Raw genomic sequence first — 26,851 nt, forward strand, 5'->3', positions numbered from 1 at the left:
TAAAGTCTGTACTCCTCCCCGGCGAAGGGAATAGCGTTAAAATCTACTTGGTGGGTCGAATTTGGGGTAGTGCGGACACAAATCAACGGTATTGGCCTCCGGGAGCTATCCCAGAGTGCTACATTGTGACCGCTCTGGACAGCACTTTGAACTCCGATGCACTAGCCAGGTACACAGGAAAAGCCACGGGAACTTCTGAATTTCATTTCCTGTTTGGTCAGCATGGCGAACTCAGTAGCACTGGTGACCATGCAGTCCCCTGAGAATCGCAAATGAGCTCCAGCATGGACTGAAAGGGAGACACTGGATCTGACTGTTGTATGGGGAGAAGCATCTGTGCAGGCAGAACTCTGATCAAAAAGAAGAAATTTGCCAGAATCTCACAAGGCATGTTGGAGGAGAAACACACAGCAGTGCCTCGTAAAAGTTAAGGAGCTGAGGCAAGCCAACCAAAAGACAAAGGAGGAAAACGGTCGCTCCGGGTCACAGCCCCATACCTGCCGCTTCTATGATCAGCTGCATGCCATGCTAGGAGGGGACCCTACCAGTACCCCACCACTGTCCGTGAACACCTGCAAGGAGGGAGTCTCACGGAACGGGGAGGAGGATTTTGTGGAGGAGGAGGAGGAGAATGCGCATGCGCAGCAGGCAAGCGGTGAATCCGTTCTCCCCGGCAGCCAGGACCTTTTCATTACCCTGGAGCCAATACCCTCCGAAGGCGGGATCCCCGACCCTGAAGCTGGAGAAGGCACCTCTGGTGAGTGCCCATTTGTAACTACAGTACAGGGTTTAAAAGCAATAGTGTTTAACATTTGATTTTCCCTGAAGAATTGGGATGCATTCGCGGCCAGTACAGCTACTGGAAAAGTCTATTCGCATGTCTGGGGATGGAGCGGGAATCCTCTAGGGACATCTCCATGAAGCTCTCCTGGAGGTACTCTGAAAGTATTATGGAATCATTGCAGCACAAAGTATGGCAGCGAATGGTCCTGGGTTTTGGTCGCATTCAAACAACATTTGGTCTACATCTTTCTGTGTTACTCTCAAGAGAGTGATTATCATTCACGGTCACCTGGTTGAAATAGGGGAATTTTTGTAAGGGAACAGTAAAAGGACCCCGTTCATGCTGGCCTGTTTGCGCTTGGCTAAAAGGGATCATCCTGGAGAACAGGCACGCGGTGGGGTAGGGGGAGGTGTGTGCTGCACATCCACCCGAAAACTGCAGCCCCTCCTTTTAAATGTGAAACCCAACTGGTATTGCTTGCTATGGGAAAGGATGGTGCGGAAGTTTGAAACCATTCCCACATGTTATGCGTAAGAAGCCAACCCTACGTACCCTTTGCCTTATCATGGCTGCATGGAAACCTAATTCTGTTGCCCAGCCATTTGTGATGTGTCACCATACTGGCAAGCGCTCAATATAAAAGGCAAAATGCAACCTTGTACCTAAAGCACACGTGCTGTCTGCTGTAAATTGCTTGATTCACTGTGAAAGAATCTCCCTTTTGTTCTCAGAAATATATCGTCTTAAATATTACTCTCCCTTTTTATCTCCCCCCAGGTGCAAATGTTTCTAGGCTCCCCCTATCATTTCCATCCCTAAGGTTATCCCAGATTAGAAGGTGAAAAAAAACGCACTCACGATGACATGTTTTCCAAGCTCATGCAGTCCTCCCATACTGATAGGGCACAGCTGAATGCATGAAGGCATTCAGTATTAGAGGCTAGGAAAGCATTAAGTGAGCGCGAAGAGCAGAGGCAGGAGGCGATGCTAAGGCTCATGGGGGAGCAAACGGACAGGATGAAGTGTCTGGTGCAGCTGCAGAAAAGCCAACAAAAGCACAGACCCCCGCAGCATCCACTGTACACAGCTCCTCCCCAAGTTCCATACCCTCCTCACCCAGATGCCCAAGAACGCAGGGGGGGAGGCTCCAGGCACCCAGCCACTCCAGAGGATGGCCCAAGCAACAGAAGGCTGTCATTCAAACAGTTTGATTTGTAGTGTGGCTACAATAAGCAATATGGCCTTGTCCTTCCCTCCTCCCCCACCCTACCCAGGCTACCTTGTCCATTATCTCATTTTTTTAAATTAATAAAGAAAGAATGCATGGTTTCAAAGCAATAGTTACTTTATTTTGAAGGGGGGAAGGTTGGTGGCTTACAGAAAATTAAAATCAACAAAGGCGGCGGGTTTGCATCAAGTAGAAATACACACAACTGTCACACCAAAGCCTGGCCAGTCATGAAACTGGTTTTCAAAGCCTCTCTGATGCACAGCATGCCTTGCTATGCTCTTCTAATCACCCTGGTGTCTGGCTGCTCAAAATCAACCAGGCCATTTGCGTCAACCTCCCACCCTGCCATAAACATCATCTCCCCCTTACTCTCACAGATATTATGGAGCAAGCAGCAATAACAATGGGAATGTTGGTTGCACAGAGGTCTGACCTAGTCAGCAAACAGCAGCAGCATGCTTTTAAACATCCAAAGGCACATTCTACCTCCACTCTGCACTTGTTCAACCTATAGTTGAACTGCTCCTTACTACTGTCCAGGCTGCCTGTGTACGGCTTCATGAGCCATGGGAGCAAGGGCTAGGCTGGGTCCCCAAGGATAACTATTGGCATTTCAACATCCCCAACAGTAATTTTGTGGTCTGGGAAGTAAGTCCCTTCTTGCAGCTGCTCGAACAGCCCTGAGTTCCCAAAGATGTCAGCGTCATGCACCTTTCCTGGCCATCCCACATTGATGTCGGTGAAATGTCCCTTGTGATCCACCAGTGCTTGCAGCACCATTGAGAAGTACCCCTTGCGGTTTACGTACTGGTTGGCAAGGTGGTCTGGTGGCAAGATAGGGATATGTGTTCTATTGCCCCACCACAGTTAGAGAAACCCATTGCAGCAAAGCCATCCAGTATGACCTGCACATTTCCCAGAGTCACTACCCTTGATAACAGAACGTCAATGATTGCATTGGCTACTTGGATCACAGCAACCCCCACAGTAGATTTGCGCACTCCAAACTGATTCCCAACTGACTGGTAGCAGCAGGCGTAGCAAGCTTCCACAGGGCTATCGCCACTCACTTCTCAACTATCAGGGAAGCTCTCATCTTGGTATTCCTGCGCTTCAGGGTGGAGGAAAGCAACTCACAGAGTTCCAGGAAAGTGGCTTTACCCATGCGAAAGTTTCACAGCCACTGTGAATCATCCCATACCTGCAACACTATGCGGTCCCACCAGTCTGTGCTTGTTTGCTGGGCCCAGAATCGGTGTTCCACTGTATCAATCAGTTCCACTGCCGCCATGATGTCCCAATTGCCACAGCCCGTGCTTTCAAGAATGTCTGCGTCCATGTCTTCATCAAAATCAGCGTCTCTTAGCCCAGTTCTGCATATACTCCAGGATAATACGTGAAGTGTTTACAATGCTCACAACAGCAGCGGTGAGCTGAGCGGGCTCCATGCTTGCTGTGGTATGGCGTCTGCAGGAGAGCAGAGTTGTAGCGGAAGTGGTGGATGACAACGGATGCCACAAGAATAGATATTTATACAGAACGACGAGAGGACCTGCAATGTGGATTCATGGCACCAGGAGAGCAGAGTTGCAGCAGAAGCGATGGATGACGACAATATGGAGAAACTTGCTATTGAGACACTCATTTACAAGGGCAGGAGAGCAGAGTTGCAGAGGAAGTTGATGATGATGGTTAACAGTCGTCCTGCACCGTCTGCTGACGGCAGCATCCAGGACACAACAGCAGTGGTGATGGTGAGCTGACCTGAGCGGGCTCCATGCTTGCCGTGGTATGGTGTCTGCACAGAAAAAAGCCGCGAAACGATTGTCTGTTGTTGCTTTCAGGGAGAGAGGGGCGACTGATGACATGTACCCAAAACCACCTGCGACAATGTTTTTGCCCCATCAGGCATTGGGAGCTTAACCCAGAATTCCAATGGTCGGCGGAGACTGCGGGAACTGTGGGATAGCTACCCACAGTGCACCGCTCCATAAGTCGATGCTAGCCACGGTAGTGAGGACGCCCTCTGCCGACTTAATGCGATTAGTGTGGACATACACAATCGACTGTATAAAACAGATTTCTAAAAATCGACTTCTATAAAATCGACCTAATTTCGTAGTGTAGACATACCCTTAGTGATGGTGCTGTACTTCTCAACAAAATATTATTGTCCTCAGCTCTTGATCTTCTCTCCGTTTTGCTTTTCTGACTCTTGTCAATCCGCTACCTTGCTCATTGCCACCCCTACAATGAGTGGTTTAGCAGATCTCTTACAGTTGCTTCTGTGCTGCCAGGAAGGCATGGAAGGGAGACTTCTTGCTGCACAACAGCAGCAAGGACAAGAACGAGCAATTGCTTGCCCGCCATCATAGTGGACAAGGGCCTATCTATCTCAAAGACTTGCTCTCTTCTGTACTCTACCACAACAGCTGCGATCACAAGGAACACTGATGCTGGACATCCCCAAGTTCAAACTCATAGGAATGGAAAGCATTTTCAATAGGCTACCATATTCAGTCACAGATTCAGGCTCATCTTTATCCCGCTACCTTCAAGAACACAATGCCAGCCCTATTCCTTTACATAAGCTTTGTAATAATGAAGTTAGAGCACAGCTTAACAGTATCCCTCCTGAAAGCAAAGACTAATCCAACTGGGAAATAGTTTAAAGTAAGATAGGGGAGTAGAGATTTGGTCTCTGTGACAGATTAACGTTTCCTAAGTTATGTGTGGAAGGCCCAGATACAGCAATACCCACGAGAGAGACAGTAACAAGAACTTTCTTGTGGGATATCGAGGCTAATCTACTGATCGAGGCTAATCTACAATAGATCTTGACACACCTGAACCAATGGTGAGAAGATTGACAGAGCCACACATCAAGACATGCTAGAGAATTGTACGCTGTACAATTTGAAAACATCTGTTAAATTGTGTGTGTTTTAATTTTGCTTTAGTGAAATCAAATTTCAATTTGTCACATACGGTGACGCAGGCAATCTCTGCATGACAACATAATGGCTCAACAAGCTACCTACTTCACTGCGTTAGTGTTAATTTTCCTAATATTTGTATATGCTATTCTAAATGGCTAAACATCGGCTTAGCAGAATTAATTTTATAATTTTAAGAGATAATATCCATGTTTATTTAAGCAACTTTTTATTTATATTAATTTATATTTTCACAGTTGCTGGAAATTATGGAGGTGCAGGGTAAGGCAATTATTTAACAACAGTAAATGTTAAGATTCAGAAAAGTTAAATCTTTATAAACATGAAAGCACAAAAAGTTGTCAACATCACATGTCAAAATATACAAAGTAAACATCCTTAAAACAAACTAAGTTCTCAGTAAGAAAAATGCTGCTTATCTTTTAACGTCAGTTATCATCAATGAAAATATTTTTTCGTTGGTTTGTGTATGTATGGTAAAACTGATGTTTACCTATGTTTACTGATAAAAATCTAATCTTTCCAAGCCTAAGCAGTCAAGCATCCTTACATTAAGCTGCATATAGTTACAAATAACAAAGCTAACAGTGCTAGATAAGCAAAACATCTTCTCTGCCTCCTTAGTTCTTCTACCCTTCCTACAACTACACAGAGGCACAGGCAAGGATATAGTTGGAACGGAGATGACAATTACCCAAGCTTGATTAGTTTCTCAAGCTGTTTCCATTTTTTCTTACAAACATAAAACAAAGGTATTACATAGATTTACCTCCTTGTGATGCAAGCTGGCCAAGATCTGAGTGGCTGGAACTAGTCTGTGGCATATCTTCTGGAGGTCCAAACCTGAATCTGGGAACTCCAGCAACCTGGGGGGAACTACAAAGATGCAGAATGTGCTGTAAAAACTGTTTAATAAACTAAAAACTATAATAAAATTATTTTAATTGAATAAGGAAAACAAATTATCAATTATACAAATAAGATTAGTAGCCAAGCAAAGATAACACTTAATTTTATCAGCATTATCCAAAGTAATTAGTTACTCCATTACATCTGCGTCAAAATGATATGGTCAAAAAATACTCCACTAGTAAGAAAATAATAAAATCACTTTCAATGAATACTGTAATGTTTAATGACAGGTTTCAGAGTAACAGCCGTGTTAGTCTGTATTCGCAAAAAGAAAAGGAGTACTTGTGGCACCTTAGAGACTAACCAATTTATTTGAGCATACTGATGATGCACCCGATGAAGTGAGCTGTAGCTCACGAAAGCTTTATGCTCAAATAAACTGGTTAGTTTCTAAGGTGCCACAAGTACTCCTTTTCTAGTGACGGAGGATGTGGAAAAAGCTAATGTACTCAATGCTTTTTTTGCCTCTGTTTTCACTAACAAGGTCAGCTCCCAGACTGCTGCGCTGGGCATCACAAAATGGTGAAGAGATGGCCAGCCCTCTGTGGAGATAGAGGTGGTTAGGGACTATTTAGAAAAGCTGGACGTGCACAAGTCCATGGGGCCGGACGAGTTGCATCCGAGAGTGCTGAAGGAATTGGTGGCTGTGATTGCAGAGCCATTGGCCATTATCTTTGAAAACTCGTGGCGAACCGGGGAAGTCCCGGATGACTGGAAAAAGGCTAATGTAGTGCCAATCTTTAAAAAAGGGAAGGAGGAGGATCCTGGGAACTACAGGCCAGTCAGCCTCACCTCAGTCCCTGGAAAAATCATGGAGCAGGTCCCTCAAAGAATCAATCCTGAAGCACTTGCATGAGAGGAAAGTGATCAGGAACAGCCAGCATGGATTCACCAAGGGAAGGTCATGCCTGACTAATCTAATCGCCTTTTATGATGAGATTACTGGTTCTGTGGATGAAGGGAAAGCAGTGGATGTATTGTTTCTTGACTTTAGCAAAGCTTTTGACACGGTCTCCCACAGTATTCTTGTCAGCAAGTTAAGGAAGTATGGGCTGGATGAATGCACTATAAGGTGGGTAGAAAGCTGGCTAGATTGTCGGGCTCAACGGATAGTGATCAATGGCTCCATGTCTAGTTGGCAGCCGGTATCAAGTGGAGTGCCCCAAGGGTCGGTCCTGGGGCCGGTTTTGTTCAATATCTTCATAAATGATCTGGAGGATGGTGTGGATTGCACTCTCAGCAAATTTGCGGATGATACTAAACTGGGAGGAGTGGTAGATACGCTGGAGGGGAGGGATAGGATACAGAAGGACCTAGACAAATTGGAGGATTGGGCCAAAAGAAATCTGATGAGGTTCAATAAGGATAAGTGCAGGGTCCTGCACTTAGGACGGAAGAATCCAATGCACAGCTACAGACTAGGGACTGAATGGCTAGGCAGCAGTTCTGCGGAAAAGGACCTAGGGGTGACAGTGGACGAGAAGCTGGATATGAGTCAGCAGTGTGCCCTTGTTGCCAAGAAGGCCAATGGCATTTTGGGATGTATAAGTAGGGGCATAGCGAGCAGATTGAGGGACGTGATCGTTCCCCTCTATTCGACATTGGTGAGGCCTCATCTGGAGTACTGTGTCCAGTTTTGGGCCCCACACTTCAAGAAGGATGTGGATAAATTGGAGAGAGTCCAGCGAAGGGCAACAAAAATGATTAGGGGTCTGGAACACATGAGTTATGAGGAGAGGCTGAGGGAGCTGGGATTGTTTAGCCTGCAGAAGAGAAGAATGAGGGGGGATTTGATAGCTGCTTTCAACTACCTGAAAGGGGGTTCGAAAGAGGATGGCTCTAGACTGTTCTCAATGGTAGCAGATGACAGAACGAGGAGTAAATGGTCTCAAGTTGCAGTGGGGGAGGTTTAGATTGGATATTAGGAAAAACTTTTTCACTAAGAGGGTGGTGAAACACTGGAATGCGTTACCTAGGGAGGTGGTAGAATCTCCTTCCTTAGAGGTTTTTAAGGTCAGGCTTGACAAAGCCCTGGCTGGGATGATTTAACTGGGAATTGGTCCTGCTTCGAGCAGGGGGTTGGACTAGATGACCTTCTGGGGTCCCTTCCAACCCTGATATTCTATGATTCTATGATTCTTTTTGTAACGTTTAAATAGCTCCTATGGCTTTACACAACTAATTCTCCACAGCAGCTTGCTGTGTATATTTTAACTGATCTTCATAGTCAACATTGAGAAAACATGCTTTTGTCACTTATAGCACTAATGTGAATGTGCAAAAGAGGAGCTCAAAGAAACACGATAACCCACTGTTGCCCTAGTAATTTAACTGTATGACTTTTTAAACAAATAGGTTTTGCTAGATTGGAATGTGCTTACTTTTCTGAACTCCATTTTATGATGTATGGTTCAAACAATTCAATATTTGTGACTCTCTCTCTTACCCATCTAGTAGATGGAATGCTATTTAGTATCTTACTACACAATCACTAAATCTTTTATTTCCATTTACCTTTAAGCAAAGAACCATTCAACTGTTAGTAAAAGGGAAATACACAATAGCACTTGCTTTTGTTACGACTTCTACGTACTGAATTGCTTCTGCAAATCCATCTGTACGATGTGGTACCACAAGAGTTGGGGTGCTTGGAACTGTCCTGTCCTCATCATCAAAAAAGTGTTGCTGCTGAAAAAAATATTAAGATCAGAAGCTAAAATTTATTCATTATTCCTACTCTGCTTGCTTCTAAATAAAACTCATCTACAAAAGGTTGTTCCCTCCCAAATAGACTAACAGCTTTAACCACTATTTGTCTAGTCAACAGTGTGAAGGGAACCCATGTGAAAATAAAAAAGAATTTTAAAAGATTGATTCCTAAAAAATAGTAATAAATATTGGCTGTGTCTAAACTGACCCAGATTCTTAAGAGTTTTTAGCTTCATCTTATACTTAATATACCTTGCCCGGTATTCACATTTGGAATAAGTTAAAGGATGGAAGTACCATTAACATGAAAAACCACCGCTTGATTAAACTATCTGCAAGCTTACACAAACAGCCAAGGAATTCTTTACTGCTCTTGTAGTGTTATAAGACTACAAAGTTCAGAGTGCTCTCTCATTCAAGGTTTTTTAGGAGCAGTCTGCCATTTACTTACCATGCCCCCTATACCAGGAGTTAGTTGAAGCCCACGTCCCACTGACTGTCTCCGAGTCATCTGGATTCTCTTTATGGTAAAAGGAGGAATAAAGTAGTATAAATGTTTCCTGGGGAGTCTAGCCATATGCAAATATCTTCAGGAATAAAGTTTAGTGATAAATGATAAATAAAGAAATTCTTTTGGCTTTCTACCAAAAGCATGACTTGATTAACAAAACCAGCTAGCATATTTTTATTAGTGAAAGCCATATTCCAGATATATTTAATCATGCACTTAATTCCTATACTTAAAACAATCCTGAATCAGGCAGAAGCAACTAATTTACAAAATGGGGCAATGTTACACCAAAAAGGGGGAAAAATTAATATAGGAACTCTTTCTAAGTAAAGAGGAAATAGTGAGTGTGTGAGGGGGGTGTTGCAGTACAATGACATTTAAATCATTTTCACAAGACACAATTTTAGTGCAGTCTAAACAAATGGTTCAGCATTTAGTGAAAACGGCTCAAAGGGTTTTTTTGTGCACTTCATCAAACACAGAAAGGTCTTTGGAAAATAAACACAATGTTATAAACCATACTATAATATCTTGAAAGAGCACAACAAACCAAATGAAAAATCTATGAACGATTATAATTGTGTTTAAGTTAGAACTATTAAGGTCAGTTTAATTTTTCCCCCTAAAAAAAAAAACTTAAAAAATTTCAAGTTCTGAGCACGGAACTGTCAAAACTTCTGGCATTCATTCTTCAACTCTCTCTTGGTGCTCCCTGGACTGTGGAGGAAGCATGCTCAGCACAGCTCACCACTTAACAAATTCTCAAACCAATTAGGCAACAGTGCAGACCAACTCTCAAGGAGACCTAGTTAAGGCAGACTGAATAGAAGTCTACTGACAGCTGCATTCAACATTTCTCAGTGTAATAAAATATGCAAGGTCCCATACAGATTCATAGATTCCAAGGCCAGAAAGGACCATTATGATCATCTATCTGCCGTGTATAACACAGGACACAGAATTTCCCCAAAATAATTCCTAAAGCATATCTTTAAAAAAATTAAATCTTGACTTAAAAATTGCTAGTGATGGAGACTCCACCACAACTATTGGTAAATGGTTCCAATGATGAATTACTCTTACCATTAAAAACGTATGCCTTTTTCCCAGCCTGAATTTGTCTAGCTTCAACTTCCAACCATGAATGCTGTTGTCTTCTTTCTCCATTCTTTCATCATTCTCCTATCTATCCCACCTCTTTTATCCCATCCTTCCTTGTCTGCTACTTTTTTCTCTCTGCACCTTTTGTTTTTTTGGTCTTTATTTTTTCTCCACTCTTCTTTTTTATCTGTTCTTTCTTGGGGCAGAAATGATTTGAAATTTGGAAGGTGTTATTATATGTACCTAGCTGAGCACAGGTCTTGCTCCTCTTCCCACTCTGCTTGTGTTTCCAATTCAGCTCCCCATCAGGCTACACTGAGGAGAAGAACCCTGATTTCTAAGAGATGATGATGCCGGGGAAATCATTGTCTCTGTTCTCACTAGCAGCAACATTTTCCACACCTCATGCATGGGGTGAGCTCATGCACTGAAAATCAAGGAGAGATCTTGTGACACTGTAGGACTCATCTGTGTAGCACTATGCTTTTAAAAACATCCATTTTCCAACCTTCCTTACCCACAGCCGGGTCCAACCAGGAAATATAAACATGTTAGCTGAAGTTTCTGGTAAAGTGGAATAGTTAACAATGTTGACATGTAACCTGTCATAAGGGTTCAGAGATAAACACCCCATAGAAATAAATTGGAACAGTGCACACCCCTCAGAACAAGGGGGCTATAAAGAATTAGCTCACAATCAGGAGGTTTCTTTTTGCAACCATAAGGGTAAAACTTTCTTTTTTTAAATGACAGGTTTCAGAGTAGCAGCCGTGTTAGTGTGTATCTGCAAAAAGAAAAGGAGTACTCGCGGCACCTTAGAGAATAACAAATTTATTTGAGCATAAGCTTTCATGAGCGACAGCATCCGATGAAGTGAGCTGTAGCTCACGAAAGCTTATGCTCAAATAAATTTGTTAGACTCTAAGGTGCCGCAAGTACTCCTTTTCTTTTTTTAAATGAAAGCTTAAAATTCTGTAGAATCTTAAAGTGTCACATACAGCTCACATGTGAGGCATTAGGCACAAAAAGGTTAGCTGAGAAGACAGTGGGAGTTTCTTTATGCCACACCTGCATCTGCACAAAGAATATTTAATAAAAATCTGAGCCAGATCCTGCTGAGTTATAACCTTCTCAAAAACTGCTTTTAGAGTGGAAATACTGACAAGTATTAACTGAAACAGTGCTGGTATAATTTACAAAAAGCTACATAATTAAGTAGTTTCCTTAATTTTCTAAAGCGTTGAGTAATTTCCTACCTGTACTGGTGGTCCCAGTTCCTGGGGTGGAGCATGAATAGTCAGTCGTGGGGGTAGAGGATGTGGTGGTCTGCGTGGTGACTGAGGTGGCCGAGGAGCCTGCCTCTCTGAGGCAGATGTTGGCTGCTGTTCTCTTGAACTTTCATGAGAGAAAGTTGACTCTGGAGCACTTGTGCTTCCTTCGCCTAAAATGCAAGGAAATATCACACAATAAAAACACTGTACTCCACAAATCTATGACCAGAGTAATTCAGGCAGTACTCTAGTTGCAATGACAAAAGTATGACACCTTTAAAAAATTGATGTACACTGTAATACTTTATAGAGAATATGGGGTCACTTCACCCACCACACAAATGGAATCAATCCTGAAGCATGAGTAGTTTGAGATGAAGCTGTAATAAAAACTTACAGAACGTATACCAAAATTGAAAATCAGATTAACATGCTATAGCAGACATTTCTACGCTTGCAAAAAGCAGTAATTGACCAACAGTGACAACTGAACAGTGCCCGGATTTAAAAAGTCATTTGAAAGACAGCATGTCTACAAGTTAAAGAACCAATTAGCACCATGATAGGCAATTGTTCACCAACGACTCAGAGGGAAGAGGATCACTTACTGAATCAACAGCTCTTTCTGCAAGTAATGTTTTCCATACAAATATTGAATATACCCAGTGCTACTTAGCTTATGGAATTTTACTGGAGCACACCCCTGTAAACCTATCTTTTCCACCTCAAATTCAAAAATACATGTTTTAACAGAAAGAACTCAAAAGGCTTGCACATGTCTCCCCTCATAACCAGAGACTGTAGAGATAGAGATTAATTGTACCACTGTTTTGAGAGTCTGCTGCTCTCTGGTTGCTTTCTCCACCTCCCATGCTCTCTTCAGTTTCTGTACAAGGATCTGTACCATCAGCACCCTAAAAATTCATAAAACAGTGATTCAGTGCAAAACCCCACCCAGGCCAATAATTGAAAGAGAACAGAAAAACCTAATATAGTAAAGATGGTATCTGTGAAAACTTAAGAAATTTTATATACTGTACATAGTTATAAAGAACAACTATGTATACATTTACTCAAGTTTTAAAACCTATCTATATCAAAATATCGTTTGTTCAATATGTTTCAACTAATAAACATTTGTTGTTAAGAGTTACACTTGGCTAGCTTCACAGCTACCATAGTCTAGTATTACAAAGCTTATGCTGTGTCCTGTACTTCGTATTATCCAACCTTTCCACACATCGAAAAGTTTTTTTACTCAAGAAGAAAACCAGTTGCAACATGAACTATATTTATCACCTAACCACAAAATCCAATCTACTTGAATCAACTCAAATTAAGATTTTCCTTTCTCAACATGTGGATTACAATAGGAACAAGCTATAAAATCACAATTACCTCAGGAGATTGCATATGCCTACAAAAGGTTGCTACTCTTACCTCAGCATCATCTGCTTCATATCCATCATTTCCATCAGCACTCCCGGTTCCTTCATTACTATCATCACCTTCATCCCCCATTCCTGTATCTTCATCATCATCTTCATCCTCCTCTTCCTCATCTTCATAATCCTACAAATGTAACGTACACAGCTTTAGGAAAAGCTCAAAAGGATAACATCTAGCTCTTATACAGTACTTTTCAACTATAGATCTCAAAGCCCTTTACAAAGGAGGTTACTAACATTATCGCCATTTTAGAGAATAGCTAAATCATTTTATAGTGTGCTATGAATAGACAGATTTTCTCTAAAGGTCTCTTTCTAGAGATGTTAAGAATTCATTTGTAGGCATATACAAACTTCAAATGTTGTTGTAGGTCAAGTGAAAAATTTTATTGTCACCTGCAGTAATGTGCAATGAAAAGATGCATGAGAAAGTTTATACAGTGACTAATTAAAATATGCCTGCTTCAAGCTAGTTCTCTCATTGTATATGTTTGTACAGCATCTGGCATCTTGAGGCCAGGATTCTAACTGGGGTCTCAGGGCACTGTGTTAATACAGGTTGAATCTCTCTAATCCGGCACTCCGTGGTCCGGCATAGGTGCCGACTCCGTGGGTGCTCCAGGGCTGAAGCACCCATGGGGAAAAATTAGTGGGTGCAGAGCATCCACTGGTGCCAAGCTCCTCCCTCTCCCCCCATGCGCTGGTGGCCCCGCACTTACCAACTCCTCCTCCTCCCTCCCAGTGCTTCCGGAGCACTGCAAACAGCTGATTCGCAGCATTCAAGCACCGGGAGGGAGGGGGAGGAACTGGAGCCGTGGCTGGGACCCCAGGCGAGGGGCTGGCGTCTGGGACTTGGGGCGAGCATCGGAGCCCCTAGGCGGAAGGGCTAGTGGCTGGGACCCCGGGTGACAGCGGAATCCCCGGATGGGGGGGCCATGCTGGGCGCAAAGCCTGGGAGTACTGCAGCACTCCCCATACCCCTACTTCCCACGCCTATGGATACCCACTGGCACTCTGCATTGACCTCCTGTGATTCGGCACCAGGCAGGTCCTGAGGGTGCCGGACTAGAGAGGTTTTATCTGTATAAATAAGTTACATTAATAGCAGAAAAACTCAAGGTATTTGGTAATGTCAGTGTGATATATTCTGTGGGATTGGTTTATTTATTTATTTTTTTGTGAAGCAAGAAATACTGAGGATTTTACTTAAGGAAATGAATTTTTTTTTAAAAAGTTATTTCAGAATTATTTCTGTGCTGAAAACCTCTCCACAGCCTGGCTAGCAGAGGCATTTCATTATATAAATGAGTGCTTCAGTCAACTTCGCAACAGTTCAAAAATCAAGCTAAGTTGAGTAAATAAATTTAAATGTCCAGCTGTATGAATAACTGCAGAATTCCTATTAACAGGAATTATGTGCTTAGTTCTTCCTGCATCAATGAAAAAAATGTGTTGTTTTACTTCCGCTCATAGCCAGGTAAATGGATGCACAGAGCTTCTAAGAGTGCATATGCTTTTCTATATTTACTGTTAAACAGCAGACATTTGTAAATCATGAGTTCGTCTTTAAAAAAAATAAGAAACCATTTTAATTGCTTTTTGGTAGCCACCCGCAGGACGAGCTGTTTATTTGCACAAAGATATTGATGATCAAAAACTACAAATAAGCCAGACATACTTCTTGCTCGCCTTCATTTTCCTCATCATCATCCTCTTCGTCATCGCTGTCAATCACAATGACATCATCTCTCTTGGACTGACCATCCTGGGATGACGAGGTATTCTGTTGATCGGACTGAAGAGGTCCAAGATCTATTGGGAGGGACTGAGAGGTTTCTTCACTATCTTCCATGGGAGCGTACTCTCCCTGGGTAACCCCCTTTAAAAGGTAAAGGAAAGTTACTAAAATAAAAGTGATACTTCATGTGTGTGTTTTTAAAAATGTTTGCCACAGGAGATATTAAGTCAATTTGCAATTCTGTTTAACTTTTAAATCCCTCCACAAGTGCTGCTAAAAGCAGCTATGTCACCACTCGCGGTTCAGTACCTAGATCAGATTTGGGTCCACTCTACACTACATCTGTGTTGTTGTAATCTGTTTGTGATGCTCATCTTAACTGGTTGCAACAATCACATTTTTGTTGTGTCCACTCAGCTGCTTTTTGTTGGGTCCACAAACCATGCAATTACATGAATTCACACCTACCAAAGATGGTAATTGTGTTTGTATTGATGCGTTCTGGGACAGTCTGGGCATAGTGCTTGAACAAGGAGAAGTGCCCAGAGAATATGTAAATATAGCCTTGCTGGAAGCATGTGTGTAATGTACGCTGGTGTACCCTAATACACATACAGCTGTGAGAAAGGAGAACTGGCCAGATCAGTTACAACAGCTCTGTTAGAGGAGCCCATCAACATGCAAAAGAGTAGTATGCCCAACTGGTGGTGAGATGACAATCAGAGCAGAAGCAGAATCTGTTGCTGGAAATGGAAAAACATTAGTTGTCACAGATATTAACAGAGTATTAATCAAGTTGTGTGCGGACACAAACTATGGCTGGATTTGACCATGCCACTAACCAGTTTCACACCCATCTAAAAAAGATTAAATGTAGCCGGGACCTTGGGCAAAGTTAGTTTTCCATTGATATGGAAGAGAGATCTCTAGGCTTCTCTGCTGCTACTCCAGACTGAATGAAACCCTTTAGGTCCATCACTTGGCTAGCTAGCTACAAAAAGTTATTAAAAAGGTTGTACATCATTCTAGTTTGATTCAGCAAAAACTGCAGCTCATTAAAATCCTCAAAGAATTTGAACAAGAACTGTTAAATCTGGATAAAGATGTTCAGATAATAGTCATCTGTTTTCAGATACTGGAAATCACTTTTTTTTTTTTGGATTGAGAATATTTTTTTCACATTTCAGCACCCATGACTGTTAAGTGCAAGAACTAGTTCTAGATATTTCTGCATACTAAGTGACTTGGTTCCTTTGTATTTGATTGCTCAGCAATAGAATTAACTGGACTGCAGTAATCATGTTTGAGTTCTAGAATAGGTCATTCAAAGATGTTTGGAGGTAGAGATATCTGGGGGTTAAATGAGAGTCAACCTCTGAGCATCTTTTGTATGTGTAAAGTTACAGAAAAAAACCCCTGATTTTAGGGACACAGTATTCTCCACTGGTTAGAGAAAATCCACTCCCTACCAGAATGTAAGGTCCGATCAGGACAGATGCAGGTATGAGTTATGGAATTATTTGCGGTAGGAAGAGAAATTTAATTCTAATTTTTTGTCTTCACATTTCAATTACTTATTTCAGGAGAGCCAAAAATCTGGCCCTAAATAAATACAAAGGAAAGTCTAAGGTACTGAACAGAACTACTGACATTGTTTCACTCTTATGATCCATCCCAGTTCCTTGCTGATTGAAACCTGCTCAACGATTTGTAACAGAATCTTTCTGCAACATAAAGCCATAAATTCTTAAATTTCTTTCTTTGTTCCCACAGAAGTGTAGTCTGTGGGAACAAAACAAGAAATTTAAGAATTTACAACTCTCAAACTCCAATCCTGGCTCTGATGTTGACTCCTTTAATCCCTATGTCTCAGTTTCCCCCGTAAGTAAAATTACTACATAATTCAGTGGTAGTACTTAATGTTTATATATTTCTTTGAAAATGTGAAGTACTATCTATGGAGGTATGTGAAAATCGCAATCAAAATTAAATATACACTGAATGAAACTTCTAGCCCTAAAAATTGTTATAATCTTTACAAACTGATTTCCATTACAAATCTCTAAATTATGACTGACATTTCACAAAGATGTTACCATCAACAAATGCTTTTCTAATAATGACTAGATTGATATACAATGTTAACTGCAGCAATTGTTAAAATACCAAAGTGGTATTTGCACGGAAGGGCTGTTCATGCTACAATTAAAATTAATTTTTTTTTGCTTACTTCTCCAATAGAGTCTTGAGAATCTTGATTGTAAATCTGAGTTTCTACCTCACCATCAGTGCTTTCTTCTGCCGTGACTTCCTCCTGAAAAACCATATATTTTTCATAATAAGAGAGCCAGTCAGACAGACAATTTTAACTACCATTTCTACACCAATGCCCAATACCTACCTTGAGACTGCTGACTAGCCTCTCTCCATCCAACCTCATATTTCTGCTTTTCTGACATCTCCTCATAGGTGTCATATGAAACTCTGTTTTCTCGCTACATCTGAATATTCAGACCATGTCCAAATATTGCTGCTTCTTTCTCCATAACTCAAAGACCTGGCCCTCTTTCTATCCACACTGCTAAAACTCTTGCCCAGGGGCTTATTGCTCATTTTCAATTTCTGCATCTCCTGCCTTCCTGACACCCACCTCACTCCTTTCAGGCCTATTCAAAATACTGCTAAGCTCGACTGCATGGATTTCAAGTTAACAGTGTTCCCCTTAAACTAATAAAAATTCTACTATTTAACACAAAGCCCCTACCATTAAACGCTATAACTTTTGCTTTAGTTGGAAGTTCAAGATGTAGGCTATTCTAATGGTATAGAGCAAGGGTTTGCTACCTTTTTCTTTCCGAGGCCCCCCTCAACATGCTGTAAAAACTCCATGGCCCACCTGCACCACAAAAACTGGTTTTCTACATATAAAAGCCAGGGGCAGCATTAGGGAGTAGCAAGCAGGGCAACTGCCTGGGGCCCCCATGAAGCTGGAGCTTCAAGCTCAGCCCAATGAGGTGGAGCTTTGGCTTTCTGCCTTGGGCCCCAGCAAGTGTCGTGCCAGCCTTGCTTAGTGGACCCCTCCAACACCTGCTCACGGCCACCCCCCACCCCCACCCCAAGGGGACCTCGGACCCCTGGTTGAGAACCACTGGTAACGAGTTTGTCAATCACCATTTTCACAAAAGGTGACCGACTTTGCCAGCAACAGAATTTTAAAAGCTTTTGCAACAGGATCCTGTTTCAGTTTCCTCATCAAAAGCTTATTCCAATCTCAAATCCTGGACGGGGCAACATAATTCACTGGAAGTATTGCTATTCTTACAAACCTCAGGTCCAACTCTCTGTATGCTTCTCAGTTTCTTTGGAAGAGGTATATCCACTGTTTCCTCTGAAATTTGTTCCGAGTTTTCTACTGTGCTATCCTCTTCCTCCTCTCGTGGACGCTTGGGCAAGGAAGAACTTGGGGTAGCTGAAACTTGAAAGAGTCCTCAGTGTTATTTTCAAGAGCATTATGGCACACAAAGAGGGTTTAGTAAACTGGCAGAAACCCAGATAATTTCAGCTTCCTCTCTGAGAGACTGCCTCTTGCTCTATACTCAACCCTAGCACTTGGATAGGAGTGTCTTGCGGTTTGCTCCTGGGGTTGCACACACTGGGACTGGCAGCAGAGCTTTCTGAGCTGCAGGCTCCCCTCTGTGAAACTGGCCCCTATTCAAAGTCCATCAGAACCCAGATCTAAGCTTAAGGGCACAACTGAACTCATTCTATTTGCTTCAGCTCTTTTGTTCGTTTTTCAGGAGTTTTGTTCCTGACAGAACATGGTTGCTAACATTTCCGTAGACACCAGCAAAGGCAATTAAAAATAGCCACAAGGGATAAATTTTGCAAATAACAGGAGCATCTATAACGATAGGTGCTCAGTGTAACAGTAAGATCTAATTTTTTTAAAAATTGCCATCTAAGGCCTAAATGGGTTTGAAGCAAGTACACGTACAATCACAGAATATGTGTTCAGTTCAGTTGATTTAGTTTGCTTTCCTACAGTAGTCATTTATAAAGTTTCGAGCCAAACCTTTATATTAAACTCTGAATCCTCATACCAAAGCAAGATCAAGGAAATAGAGGCGCGCATGAGGGGAGATCCTGCTTTTTTCTGTAGCGAACAAAATTTAACATCCAGCACTAGTTTGAATAGACATTTGAACATTCACTTCTTGTTTCATCTAGGATACCTTTTAGAAGTGTACTAAGTCACAGTTTTTGAACGGTATACTTTGGCAGGTGCAAGAAGGTAGGCCAGACCTCAGTCTTTTTGAAAGCCTACCCCACAATTTGCACACAAAGCCTTCAGCTGCTATTATATGCATTATGGCCTGATTCAATGAGGATCTGTAATGGTTTGGACACACCATGAGATTAGGCCCTTTATGTTTATTTAGAGAATGAAACCAACCTGTACCAAACACTGCTGTGGAAGTGGAGGGCCTTTCTATTTGTGAGCTCTGTACGACCTCCACAATGGTCGGGGGTGGCTCTTGAGTCGCTGGCTCGATCTGAGGATGACTTTGCTGAGTGGGCTGCACAAAAGCTGTAGCTTGAGTCTGTTGCTGAACAGTTAAGATGGGTTGAGAGAGAGATGTCTGGACATTAGGACTGGTGGAGCGTACAGATCCACTTGTGCTTCCAAAGACTGGAACATGCTCGACTGGTCCTTCTGACTGCATAGCTGGAAAGCAAATGGTAGCACATTTTAATTGGCTTATCATTATCTAGTACAGTTCACATTACTTTTCACTTGAGAAAGCAGTGGATAGTGAGATTTAATGTTTCTCATGTATGACCTGTTAACTGATTTAAAGCTGTAAAAACTGTAAAAGCACAACAAACTAGCAAGGGGATTCAAGGTCAGGTAGAATACCAGACATTACATTTAACTCTGAAATTGACTAGATTTCAAGTAGAGGTGTCCTTTTAAGGTTAGTTTAATTTAGATAGTTGTCCTTTATTTAGAACACTTACCTTCTTGGGTTTCCACCTGTGTTGTAGGCATAACTGTGGCTGTTGGAGTAGTGGTTGGATTTGTAACTGTAGCAGGAGTAACCATTGGACGGATACTTGCTCTTGGAGTAGATTTACTCCCAGGTATGGCAGTAGCAGTCACTTTACTTGGAGTTGACACAACAGGCGTTGGCTTAATGTTTGCTGTTGGTGGATCAGAAGTGCTAGCACTGGAAATAGGACACTGGTTTTATTTGTGCTAACAAAGTTGGGGTCAGACTTACAAGTGTATCAAATTCAGTTTTCTAACACAATATCAAATGTTGATTTAGAAAAGTTTCACAACAACATTTAAAACAGATCATGGCATAGTACTAGTATCTAAGCTAAATTATTATTTAATTGGCATCACAGAGACTTGGTGGGATGCCCACATGGGTGAAAGTGATCATAAAATGATATATTTCACGATTCTACGGAAAGGAAGGAGAGAGAACAGCAGAATAAGGGGGTGGACTTCAAAAAGAAGACTAACAAATACAGAGAACTGGAAGACAGGGTCCCAATGGAAGAAAATCTAAGGGATGTAGGAGAGTTGGCAACTTCTGGAAGACACAACATTAAAGGCAGAATGGCAAACTATCCTGATTCAAAGGAAGATAGGATGTATAGTAAGAGGCCAATGTTTCCCCATTAGGAGCTTTTTAATGATCTGAAAAATCAAAAATGAATCCTACAAAAAGTGAAAACATGGACAAATTGCTCAGGAGTACAAAAGAATAGCACAAGCAAGTACGAACAAATTCAGAAAGGTTAAAGCACAAAATAAATGACAACTAGTAAGGGACATAAAAGGTAATAAGAGGCAGCTCTTCATCTACATTTAGAGCAAGAGAAAGACGAAAGAACAGAACAGTGGGGAAGGAGACCAAATAAAAGAGATGACATTTGGAAGGCTAAGGTGTTTAATGCCTATTCTGCTTCAGTCTTCACTAAAAAGAAGAGTAGTAATCAGATACTCAACACAAGTAATATTATCAACGAGAAGGGAAGAATGCAAGCCAAAATACGGAAAGATCAGGTTAAAGAATATTTGTATAAGTTAGATGTATTAAATTCAACAGGGCCAGAAGAAATTCATCCTAAAGAGCTTAAGTAACTAGCTGAAGCCATCTTGAAACAGTTAGCAATTATTATCTCAGAACTCAAGGAGGATGGGTGAGGTCCCAAAGGACTGGAGAAAGGCAAGCAGAGTACTTATTGTTAAAAAAGGGAACAAAGAGGACCCGGGGAATTATAGACCAGACAGACTAACTTCAGTACCTGGGACAAATTATTAAACAATTCGTAAGCACTTAGGGGATATGAGGGTTATAAGGAACAGACAGCATGAATTTGTCAAGAACAAATCATGCCAAATCAACCTAATTTCCTTCTTTCACAGGATTACTGGTTTAGTGAATCAGGGGAACCTGTATCTGATGCATCTTAATTTTAATAAGGCTTTTGACACAGTTACCACAACATTCTCATAAGCAAACTCAAGAAATGTAGTCTATATGAAATTGCTATAAGGTGAGAGCATAACTGGTTGAAAGACTATACTCAAGCTGGGAGGGCATATCTCCAGGGATCCTGCAGCCCTGAGTCTAGTACTATTCAATATTTTTATTACTGAGGATGACAACAAGCTGGGATCAGAGTAGCAGCTGTGTTAGTCTGTATTCACAAAAAGAAAAGGAGTACTTGTGGCACCTTAGAGACTAACAAATTTATTTGAGCATAAGCATTCGTGAGCTACAGCTCACTTCATCGGATGCATGATGAAGTGAGCTGTAGCTCACGAAAGCTTATGCTCAAATAAATTTGTTAGTCTCTAAGGTGCCACAAGTACTCCTGTTCTTTTAACAAGCTGGGAGGGGTTGCAAGCACTTGGGGGAACAGGATTAGAATTCAAAACCAACCTTGAAAAATTAGAGAATTGCACTGAAATCAACAAGATGAAATTCAATAAAGAAAAGTGCAAAGTACCACACTTAGGAAGGAAAAAAATCAAATGACAAATATAAAATGGCAAATAACTAGCAGTAGTTCTGATGAAAAGTAACTGGGAATTATAGTGGATCACTGATTGAAAAAATCAACAATGGCTGCAGTTGCAAAAAAGGCTTATATCATTCTGGGGTGTATTAACAGGAATGTCGTATGTAAGACATGGTAAGTAATTGTGCTGCTCTACTCGGCACTGACCTAGAGTAGTGTCCAGTTCTGAGTGCCACACTTTAGGAAAGATGTGAATAAATTGGAGAGATCAGAGGAGAGCAACAATTGGGTGACGGGGCAACAAAATGGCAGATGAAATTCATTGTTTATAAATGCAAACAAATCACATTGGAAAACATAATCCCAACTATACATATTAAATGATGGGGTCTAAATTAGCAGATACCACTCAAGAGAGATCTTGGTATCATTGTGGATAGTTCTCTGAAAAAATCCACTCAGCGTGTAGCAGCAGTCAAAAAAAGCTAAGAGCATGTTGGTAATCATTAAGAAAGGGATAGATGAGACAACAAAATGTCATATTGCCTCTATATAAATCCATGGTACGCCCACATCTTGAATACTGCATGCAGATGTGGTTGCCCCATCTCAAAAAAGATGTACTGGAATTGGAAAAGGTTCAGAAAAGGGCAATACAAATGATTAGGAGCATGGAACAGCTTCCATATCAGGAGAGATTAAGATTCAGACTTTTCATCTTGGAAAAGAGACGACTGAGGGGGGACATGATAGAGGTCTATAAAATCAAGACTGGTGGGGGGAAAGTAAATAAGGAAGTGTTATTTACTCCTTCTCATAACACAAGAACTAGGGGTCACCAAACGAAATTAACAAGAAGCAGGTTTAAAACAAACAAAAGGAAGTATTTCTTCACACAACACACAGTCAAGCTGTGGAACTCTTTGCAAGAGGATGTTGTGAAGTCCAAGACTATAACAAGGTTCAAAAAAAGAACTAGATAAGTTCATTGAGGATAAGTCCATCAATGGCTATTAGCCAGCATGGGCAGGGATGGTGTCTCTAGCCTCTGTTTGCCAGAAGCTGGGAATGGGCAACAGGGGGTAGACCACTTGATGATTACCAGTTCTGTTCATTTCTTCTGGGGCACCCGGTATTGGCCACTGTCGGAAAACAGCATACGGGACTAGATGGCCCTTTGGTCTGACCCAGTATGGCCATTCTTATATTCTAACAATAATGATAAAATGTTTAGACATTCTGACCTATGAGGAAAGGTTTAAAAAAACTGGGTATGTTTACGTCTAGAGAAAAGACAACCGGGGGAAGGGAGAGAGAACACCTGATAAACAGTCTTCAAAATATGTTAACGGCTGTTATAAAGAGGATGGTGATTAGTTCCCCATGTCCACTGAAGGTGAGACAAGATATAATGGGCTTAATCTGCAGAAAGGGAGATTTAGGTTAGATATTAGGAAAAACTACAAGGGTAGTTAAATTAGGAAGGGGTTTCCAAGTGAAGTTGTAAATCCCCATCACTGGATGTTTTCAAAATCAGGTTGGACAAACACTTGTCAGGGATAGTCAAGGTTAACCTGGTCCTGCCTTAGTGCAGGGGGCTGGACTTGACCTCTCGAGGTCTTTTCCAGTCCTACATACTTATGATTCCATAATCAACAGCTACCTTCGAAGTTTTGTTCACAATTATCATTCTTGCATATCACCGCTAGAAGAGATTATTCTGCAGGGCAAATTATGCCCTGTGCACAACCCCATATCCTTGATAGATGTGATTAACTGGAAATTTGTGTAGCTGCTGGCGATAAATCGCTGTCTGTACTGGCGCTTTTCAGTGCTAAAACTTTTGTCTCTCAAGGGTGTTTTTTCACACCCCTGCATGACTAAAGTTTTAGCACTGACAGCGCAGTGTGGACACAGTCTTCTATTTGTCACTGAAGTCAACTGATATGGCTCAATACAGAAGGAGAATATCTGCTGAATAAGAATGATGCCAGTGATTTTTACAGTCACTTCTCAAGATCAGAACTTCATTTCAAAGGGATACCAGAATTTTAAAAATCAAAGATGTGTAGCATTGTTACAAGAACACCTGGGATCAGAACTGTTCCAAGAACAGAAATGTCAGATTATAGGCCATAAAGATTATACATCTTCACAGGCTGGTGTAGTACCTGAAACTGCTTATAATTTTTCAAATAGACTAGATTTCAAGTTCACGGTGTACCTAATTATGACAGTTTAGCAGTAAACGACTTAACTGGTTAGATTCGGTTAGTCCATAGCTCAGTGTTAGCATTTAGCAGTCAGTAGCTTCCAAAAGCTGTTAAAAAATTCTTAAATGCAAAAGCCTTTAATTCATTCCTACAGTTCAAAACAAAAAATATAGACATAACGACTAGACAAAAAAGAACCCACAACTTACATTCCTCTTTCACCTGATGCTGGAGTAGATTTGAGTGTGATCTGCCTCTGCTGTTCTGCAACCTATTAGATGTAAGTGTTTTTGTAAATTATATGCTTCCATAGCTAAATATTAAGCCAGCAGGCTCTATAAAACAATCCAAAAATGCAATTTTGGTTACTACTTCAGTAGACAGATCTCTTTAATTACAATTGTTTCAACTATGGATTTGGAAGTATACCAGTTCCATGCTTACTCTCAAATATTCTGAGCTTGCTCAAGGAAGTCAAGTATTTTCTGGGATACCCTTGATAATGCAATTTTTTTAGACAGCCAAAAAGAGTACTGATTAATTCTGTTCTATTGGAAAGAACTATATTTACTGTAGGACCAGGATGCAAGCTCAAAGTTTTAGCACGATAGTCCTGTCATATTGTATATGCAAATAAGACTGCTGACAGAGCCAACAAGAGGAGCAATGTTTGAACTACTCCTGTGGTGAAACCTAGTCAGTAAAACAATTATATACTTTTGTTAGCAGTGGAAAGTTTGAACCCAACCAGAACGATTTTTTGTTATTAACTTCTAATGCTCTGAACAGCTGTTTCTCTTCCTTCCAAGACCAACTTGCTTTGGGAAACTGGAGGTGGTATGTACTGTTTCGGGTTTCCAGCTGCATTATTCTGGGGATTAAAAAGGTTGGAAGCCCCCTGGGAAGAAGCTGTGTCTGTTGAATTTCCACCTGCTATCAGAGATATGGTATAAGGGAAGGGGCACCACACAGGAACTATTCTAATTCACAACTGCTCCGTTACTGTGAACTCAAAGCACACACATTGTTAGACACAGACTATTCCGTTTCACTACAAATGGTAAAGCTAACAAAAGCTTCACATATCTTGTACCTTACCTTATTAGTAGACTCTGGAGGCTCATCTCGCTGTTCATGGTGCCTCTCTTGTTGCTCTCTTAGCTCTCTCTCCAGGCGGCAAATGCGACCTTCATACTGTGATTTGAGTGCACTCATCCGCACCTCCAACTCAGTCTTTTGCTCTTCTAATGCACTGCTCTTTTGTTTCCACTCGTCATTTTCTTTTGTCAGCTGTTCTTTTGTACCTAACCAAGTAACAAAGCATTCAGTCTCTTCACTGTAAAACTGCCTACCAAGTCTTTGTGCACGGAAAATCTGTTCGCTTTTATAAATTTGATGAAGTACTTTAAGCAGAGACCTATGTGTACTAACACTTTGTAAGTGATAAAACTATTTCTTAGTGATAACTTGTGTGATTTTTTGAAAATAAGGCTAGCAATTGTAACTTTGAAATATCGAAGGACTGTATGTTTTCTCCAACCATCAGAAAGCAGTAGTTTCATTTCTTCCTGATTAACACTGAACTTGCTGAAAGAAAGGAATGTCCTTTGTACTGGTAAGTTGTGTGGGATAAATACCTGGGTGCTAAGCAGGGACAATATCCTCTGACTCATCTAAAGTAACTCTCAGATTAGTTATTGGCCATTTTAACTGATACCAAGTCAAACATTTTTACAGCTTCCAACACTATATAACTAACTGTATATAGCTGAAAAACCTGCCCAAGGAACAGCTACATTCAAAGTTTAATTTTAGAAACTTATGGTTTACATCATAGTTAATTTCTCACTAAAGTTTACCCAAGAAGTTCACATTTTCTCCAGGGTTTCAGCCCAGGAAGGTTTTCCATAAAACCAATGAAAAAAATGGAAATCCCTTAAGGCAGAGTAGAGTAGCTCACCAGCTAACTGTGCAATTTTCTGCTTGGCAGCCAGCAGGGTCTTCCTAGTCTTTTCCTCCTTCTCAGTTATCTGTTGCCTGAGCTGTTCTTCTTGTGTAGTTCTCTCTTGCAAATCTTGATGAAGACGAGAAAGTTCTGACTGTAGCTGAGATATCTGTTCCTGAAGACTTCTGGCTTCACTTTCTTTCTCTGCTATAGTCTGCAGGAAAAAAAAAAGATAATTTAGCTACCAGCTATAATAAGCTACCTTAAAACTAGGTGGTGAGTGCGTCAGACACAAAACACAGCCCAATTAACTGAGATACTAACTAGTCACTTTAGTTAAGATACAGCAGACCCTCGCTAGAGCGCTCATTGCTATAGCGCAGATTTGCATATAGCGCGGTCATTGCAATGGATCCCAAAATTTAAATATTTAAATTGGGATCCATGGTAATGCGGCCCCTGCTATAATACGGTCCCCGGTTAATGCGGTACCGCGCATGGATCCCGAACCCCGTGTTCTAGCAAGGGTCCGGTGTAGTAAAAGTTCTCAGTGGTATAGTACTCCAGCTCCTCCAACAGAGATAGAGACAGAACACATACTTTACGAACAAATCTTCATTGTACCCTGTGAAGTGCTTTCAAAACATATGTAGAAACTAACAATATTGCTGTCTTCTTACCTTCTGTAAATTTTCAATCTGATTCTCCAGGGCTTTTGTCTTTACCTCAGCCTGGCTGAGAGACTCTTTCAGTTCTTGTATTTCCTGGACCGAAGCTTGCTGTTCTTGTTCTTCAGCATAAGACTGAGTTGATGTCTCAGAAACCACCTGAAACATTGCAAATTGATGTCAGGTCTGGGTTATACGTTTTTTGTTTTGTTTTTTAAAAAGGAGCCATCAGATGTAGAAAGTTATCACTTCCATACATAAACACCACCAGATGGGCACTGATCATCAGAAATGGTCTAAGCAGGATACAAAAAGGAATTAT

General features: G+C 41.3%; 1 protein-coding gene across 6 annotated transcripts in view; it reads right to left on the reverse strand.

The window, feature by feature from the left end:
* The window catches only part of TPR (translocated promoter region, nuclear basket protein), a 73,278-nt gene that overhangs the window by 6,760 nt on the left and 39,667 nt on the right, over positions 1-26,851 (reverse strand). For 4 of the 6 annotated variants that reach the window (XM_073356694.1, XM_073356693.1, XM_073356691.1 and 1 more), the window contains 15 exons: positions 26,542-26,688; positions 25,877-26,075; positions 25,015-25,220; positions 24,126-24,187; positions 19,682-19,890; positions 19,116-19,388; positions 17,989-18,137; positions 16,893-16,976; positions 14,603-14,803; positions 12,917-13,048; positions 12,300-12,390; positions 11,462-11,646; positions 9,045-9,113; positions 8,478-8,572; positions 5,742-5,848 (listed from right to left, as the gene is read on the reverse strand). In XM_073356694.1, the coding sequence (XP_073212795.1) occupies positions 5,742-5,848; positions 8,478-8,572; positions 9,045-9,113; positions 11,462-11,646; positions 12,300-12,390; positions 12,917-13,048; positions 14,603-14,803; positions 16,893-16,976; positions 17,989-18,137; positions 19,116-19,388; positions 19,682-19,890; positions 24,126-24,187; positions 25,015-25,220; positions 25,877-26,075; positions 26,542-26,688 (2,209 nt within the window). Of the gene's footprint in view, positions 1-2,121; positions 3,814-5,741; positions 5,849-8,477; positions 8,573-9,044; positions 9,114-11,461; positions 11,647-12,299; positions 12,391-12,916; positions 13,049-14,602; positions 14,804-16,892; positions 16,977-17,988; positions 18,138-19,115; positions 19,389-19,681; positions 19,891-24,125; positions 24,188-25,014; positions 25,221-25,876; positions 26,076-26,541; positions 26,689-26,851 lie in introns of those variants that run through there. The other 2 variants (XM_073356696.1, XM_073356692.1) reach the window with 2 other exon arrangements.

The sequence above is a fragment of the Lepidochelys kempii genome, chromosome 8 (genome assembly GCF_965140265.1).
Source record: "Lepidochelys kempii isolate rLepKem1 chromosome 8, rLepKem1.hap2, whole genome shotgun sequence".
In the NCBI taxonomy this organism is placed as follows: Eukaryota; Metazoa; Chordata; order Testudines; family Cheloniidae; genus Lepidochelys; species Lepidochelys kempii.